The sequence below is a fragment of the Falco rusticolus genome, chromosome 12 (assembly GCF_015220075.1).
Source record: "Falco rusticolus isolate bFalRus1 chromosome 12, bFalRus1.pri, whole genome shotgun sequence".
Taxonomy (NCBI): Eukaryota; Metazoa; Chordata; class Aves; order Falconiformes; family Falconidae; genus Falco; species Falco rusticolus.
Window position 1 is genome coordinate 27,130,888 of NC_051198.1, and position 6,000 is coordinate 27,136,887.

At 38.3% G+C, this 6,000-nt stretch overlaps 1 protein-coding gene across 1 annotated transcript in view; it reads left to right on the forward strand.

Moving 5' to 3' along the window:
• The window catches only part of CNIH3 (cornichon family AMPA receptor auxiliary protein 3), a 46,528-nt gene extending 40,811 nt beyond the window's left edge, over positions 1-5,717 (forward strand). Inside the window, exons 4-6 of the mRNA XM_037404984.1 lie at positions 859-971; positions 3,484-3,627; positions 5,614-5,717. Coding sequence (XP_037260881.1) covers positions 859-971; positions 3,484-3,627; positions 5,614-5,641 — 285 coding nt within the window. The 3' untranslated portion in view covers positions 5,642-5,717. The remainder of the gene's footprint in view (positions 1-858; positions 972-3,483; positions 3,628-5,613) is intronic.
• The last annotated feature ends 283 nt before the right edge of the window (positions 5,718-6,000 follow it).

The following is a 6,000-nucleotide window of genomic DNA, read 5'->3' on the forward strand; positions in this document are numbered from 1 at the left end:
GATGCAGAAGAACCATGTATGGGATTGTCTAGCTTTGAGAAATATGTACTACTGGAAATTAGTCTCTTCTATGACTGACTTTAGAAAGAGAGATTTCCAAGAAGTCATTGGAAAAACTGGAAGGAAACAAGAAAAGAAAACCAGCTAAGAAATGGGGAAACAGTGAAAAAAGCAAAATGCCTTTAGAAATAACTTCTCTGAATCAACATCACATAAATTTCTGCTTCTGCCAGCTGCCCACTCACTTTCTTTTTTAATAGAATCATCTTGGGTCTGAAACAAGTAGTGTGGGGAGCCATAGATTTACTGAGGAAGTGAGTTTCCTGTCTTGGTGGGTTTTAGCGTGCAACACTGACTTAATAATGGATTTTTATCTCTTTAGGGTGTACATAACATATCAAAATGAGAGAAGCAGCCTTTTATTTTTCCAAGGATGCTCCTCCAGTATAGAGGTGAAGCTTTAGGTATAGTTTTATTTCCTTTCTGAATGCATGAGTAACGAAACAGTTCTTTAAGAAGTCTTTTACAGACATTTGTTTAATCTCAGTGCTTCTGTGAGGGAGACAGTTTTGTTTTGTAGACAGAAATCTGGAGCAGCAGTAAGACAGTAAGTGATTTGTCCCATGCCTCTCAACAAGCCCCTGGACTACAGCCATGGTTAGAACCTGAACAAACCTGGCACTGCGTTCTGTGTTCACTGGTCATAGCCAAGCCTTCTATCAACGAGGTATGTCTAGGGACAGACATAAACACACAAGAGGCTTGCAGAGATGGTTTGTTTTCTGAAAAACTGTTTAGGTGACGAAAATCAAAGGGGTGTTTTACTGACATATATTATTTCTGTTCCTTTCTTTTCAGCTGGTGTTGCCAGAGTACTCTATCCATAGTCTTTTCTGCATAATGTTTTTGTGTGCTCAGGAGTGGCTAACACTGGGATTAAATGTTCCTTTGCTTTTTTATCACTTCTGGAGGTAAGCCTATCTTTTATATACTGACTGCTTGTTAGCCTTATTTGCCAACTGAGCACACATGCAGGTTGGATGAATTATGAAGTGCAGTGACAGGAGTATGACTGAATATCTTTTGCCTAGTATCTTTTACCTAGAAGCAGCTGAAACTTATGTTTCCAGAGGAAAAGTAAATATATTTCATGAACATTTAGGATGGGTAAACACATAATAATATAAACTTGGCTTTCAGTTACTAACTTAAATATCCTGAAGGATGTCAGGATGCACTCACCACAACTGAATGAAAACTTGAGAATTAAATAGGCTGGACTGAAATTGGAACTTGGTGAGGCTCTAAGTACTTCACAGATAGGGAGTTGTAAGGCAGTTCATATCTGAAAGATCTTGGACCTATTCATTCAGCCCTAGCCAGGAAACCTTTCCATTGGAGCTGTGAAATAGAGACTGGGCAGGCTGACAGAATTTTGCTTCTCATCTTCTTTGTCAGCTTTATGCTCTTTTTTTTTCGTTTGTTTGTTTTCAATATAAAATAAGTTTTTCTTCCTGTACAGTGGAGAATTTCTTTCTGCAAGCGGAGTCTCTCTTAGAAACTCTTGGAGTAGGAATTGCAGTAGAAGAAGAGCTGTTGTCTTCACCCTGCCCATATGAAAAAGTGGGGAGTGTTTCCACTCTGGATCTCTGCTATGTGTTTATATTCACTAAGGTGCTTTCAGAGTTGATAATGAAAGACCTGCTGTTGAGCAGCATTAATGTTTTCTGGACAGGCAGTGCAGCAGCTGCTGCTGCTGCATCTTCCTCTGCATTCTAGTGGAAGATCATCCTTCTGTTGCTTCTGAAGATAACCAAGAGACATCAGGTTTTGTGGCTGTCAGTCTGGAGTCCTCACTAGTTTTGCATTTCCACAATGTTTGTAAAAGCACAGATTATTTTTGTCTGTCAGGGTCTCTTTTTGTTACAAAGATCCATATGGTAGCAGAAATCTCCTGTGCAAAATAGCTTAAAGAAAAAATCTGTAAAGAAGGCAAAACCATTATCTGCACCAGGAACTAAAAAGTAGTAGGGTTTTTGCACTATTTTCTGCAAAAGCTTGGTAGTAATGCAGTCATACGATAAAGTGTATTATTCAGAAGTTAGTGCCAGTATAGTTGCTAGAAAGCTAAATAAAGCTACAGATGCTTTTCTCCCTGTTGGTTGGGTGTAATAAAAATAATAATATTTTATGGTGCTGTTTTACTAAGAGTTAACAACAAAAGTGTGACAATAGTACTGACTTAAGAGGTTTTTAAAAAACAAATTTAAAAAATTGTATTTTATGTCCAAGGTGGAAATGATCAAACTCTAAATAATGATATCAACCTTTGGAGAGAACTTTTGATTGTCTTTTTTTCAATTATTTTCCACATGCTCTCCATAATTTCTGCTTAACCACAGACAGGTTTGGGTTCGTTGTGTGAAGTTCTGTACAAAACCATGGGAAGATACTGTAATATCTTCATGCCAATGAAGATAATAAAGCAAGGTTTCACCTGTGGTCCCTGTAAAAGAACTTGTAATGTTATTAGAGACTAAGTGGATGTGACTAATATTGGAAGGGAGGAAGGAAAAGTTACTATGAGAACATATACTTTCAAGGTTTGCTGCTGGTTATGTGTTTGAGGGTTTTATATCTATGTTATATATATGTCTATCTATTTATCTATCTATAAGCAATCCCAGCAATCTTCAGTGTTTACATTACTATTTCAAAGCAACAGAAATAAGTATTTTACCTGATTTGTGCTGATCTTAAAGCAGTTCATTAATTTTGTTGAGGATTTCTTTTTTGCTTTGCTTTTGTTTTTATTGCAAAGTAACTGAGGCAGAAGCTTCTTTGCCAAAAAAGTTCTTTTGTCAGGATTTTCTCATACCTCCAGTCACTGCTGAGAATAATTAGAAACTTCTCCTATGTAAGAAGAAAAAAGATTTTCCAATTATAATTATTTGGATGGTAATTTTCTGAGCAGTGCTACATGTAGAAAACATTGGTCAGCCAGCTCTTATATTACTTCATATTGACTTTTTACCTTTTCAGAGTTGGAGGAACTTAACTATCAGTTGGTTGAGACAGTCACCTTTCAAAATGTCTGAAATCAGTTGTGTAGATGCAGTTCGAGCCCAGTAATCCCTCCTTCATTCTGTAATCACAAACCACTGCATATTGTCACGCACAATATGTAAGTTATTAGAGAGCCAGAAATAACTATATAAGAAGAGGGAACATTTTAATCTAAAGAATAAATAGAACACAGAAAGTCTGCATTAATTAATTGCTTTGTTCTAGAAGAATGGTCTTAGACTAGCATCCTGATTTTAACAGTGTCCAGAAATAGAGGCTTGAAAAAGAGAGGAAAATTCCTCCTGTATCATGGAAGATGGTTGTCTTCTGAGCTGGTGATCAGGAAGATGTGTATCTGCACATATTTAATACAAAATATTAGAGAGTCATTCCAGGTGTCTTCTCCTGCTCTTTCAGGTATTTTCGTTGCCCAGCAGATAGTTCAGAGCTAGCATATGATCCACCTGCAGTCATGAATGCAGATACCTTGAGTTACTGTCAAAAAGAGGCCTGGTGTAAGCTAGCTTTCTATCTCCTTTCATTCTTCTACTATCTGTACTGGTAAGTCTGGTCGTTTCACTAAGGAAATAGTAGCTGCTTTTCATTTGACATGTGAAATTTATTTAGGAATGACTGGAACCAGTTTGCCTTTTTCCTTAGTTTTTATAAAACTTGCTTCGGATCTTGATTCAGGGAAGCATGCCCACTTACCACAGCATATGCTTATATCTGCTGACACCTCAGTACAAAATACTAAGCATTTACCTAAGATCTGAGCCAAACCCCAGAGCCAACCAAAGGAAAAAAATTTTGCTCCTCTGCATAGTCTCTTAGGATGGGTGAAATAACAAATGTTATAATAATGGCATTACATCAAATAAAAATTATAATGGTCTTATGATTCAAGAGAATCATAAGAAAAATACATCTGCTGGTGTAGTGATGCTCAAGATAAGTAAATGGGTAGGTAAATGGTGGGTAGAAATATGGGGTGCACTATGCCTGTAGTCATTCCTACAGACTGCCTTTCATGACAGGGTAAGCCTGTGTGTGGTCCAGACTCCTAATTTAAGTACATTCTTGAAGATGTGCACCCCAGTTGTGTGTCGTCCCACCTGCCCCTGTCAGATGTCCTTAGTGCTCAGTCACAAATGCCCAGAGCAAGAATATGTGAGGATCATGCCTTGGCAGGATCCCTGTGCTTTTAGTCATCCCTGTAATCACACCATAAAACTACTTGACAACAAGGGTTACTGCACTTCAAACAGAGGTGTTGTTTTATGATGCCTTCCTTCTACTTCTTCCATAATGTATTTGCATAGAGTGCCTCTTCAAGCCAGTCTTGCATGCAGTAATCCCTCTATAAGGCAGGTTTGTATGATGATGGAAGAAAATAAATCTTATTTCTCCTTTGATTACTGGCCCGTTATCTGTTCTGTTGTTCCCCATATCTTGAGGAGCTTTTGCTGCAGGTTGTTGTTTCTCAGTATTACTTGTAAATACTATTGAGAACAAAGTTTTCTGTCCACATGTGCATGCATATGTACCTGTGTCTGCATACATAAGCAGGAGAAAGTAGAAGGGTAGAAGAAACAGAAGCTGGTAGGTGGCTAGCTCATGTTAAGATGGATGGGGCATGAGAACCTGAGGAGGAGTTCAACATCCAGTAGCTTTGTGGGTTTGGGCTGAGTGCCTTTGCCCACCAGTCCTCTTCATGGGACTGGGAGTGGAAAGAACGGCAGTTAAGCTAGATAAGCTCTGTTAGTAGCGCAAGGAGAGATGGCAAGGCATGGCTGAAGAGAGAAGCATTTTTGACCCCGTGTTTTTGTGTTGGGTAAAAGACTCTGTCAAAGTCAGCTATGTAGTGTGGTCTTTTCTGCTGGGACTCTGCTTTGTGCAGCTTCCTCTGAGCCCTGCTTGCTTCATTCTAAAATGTGGCCATAATCCAAATCCACTGCCTGGTGCTAAATAAAATAGTATTAATTACATTCAATTTTGCTATGCTTTCCTGGGTATTGTCAGAATTAGAAATGCAGTAAAATGCAGCCATGGCAATGTACTAAGATTTCTTTGCTGTTCAGAACTGCATTTAATATGTATGGATTCATTCCAGCTGGTGTCTGTATTTTATGTTTCTTCTACTGCTGGAGTTTTTTCCAGAGGAAACAAAATAATGCAGTTTCACGGGGAAACCTTGCCTGCCCTGCTGAGAGTTGCTGGTTGAAGTTTTAAAAATCAAATGCACTAAAGCAAAATGGTTTTGTTTCTACGCTGTTCAAATTCAGATATCAGACTGCACTTTAATAAGCTCAAACACAGCTTGTGGTGCAGTAGGATGTCGATAATGAATTTGTTATTTCTTGAGTGCTTTTTGATACCCATCTTGAATACACCATAATTAAGATGCTTTAGAGAGAAAGAACGCAAAGGAAAGCACAGGCCATTACAGTCAGACCTGAGGAACAGACAGTAAAGGTTTATAAAAATCAAAGTGCTCTGTATGCTTCAAAAGGATACTTTCATATTATGTCTTTCTTTTACATTCAGCATGATCTACACTTTGGTGAGCTCTTAACTGAAAGATCATCGTTAAAGGCCGAAAACAACAAAGGCTGGAGGTGTGAGGATGAGTGAGCCAAGTGATGCATGAGTTTTAAAAAAAAAAAAAAAAAAAAAAAAAGCAAAGAGGAAAACTTTGAACCCAAGAAGTAGAGTACATGAAAGAGACTCGGCAAGAAGAAGCAGAATACCATGGGAGAACAGCTGCGTTAACTGTGTTTATCTCCTGTTTCTCAATCTGTTGCAGTAAATGACTTTCAACACACACACACAAAAAACTCCCATGCAACAAGGTGGGCCAGGTAACACAACTATTCACCTCTCCAGGAATAATGCTGCTTGGTTTAGTGGATTCATTATAAACTATAGTCCGTA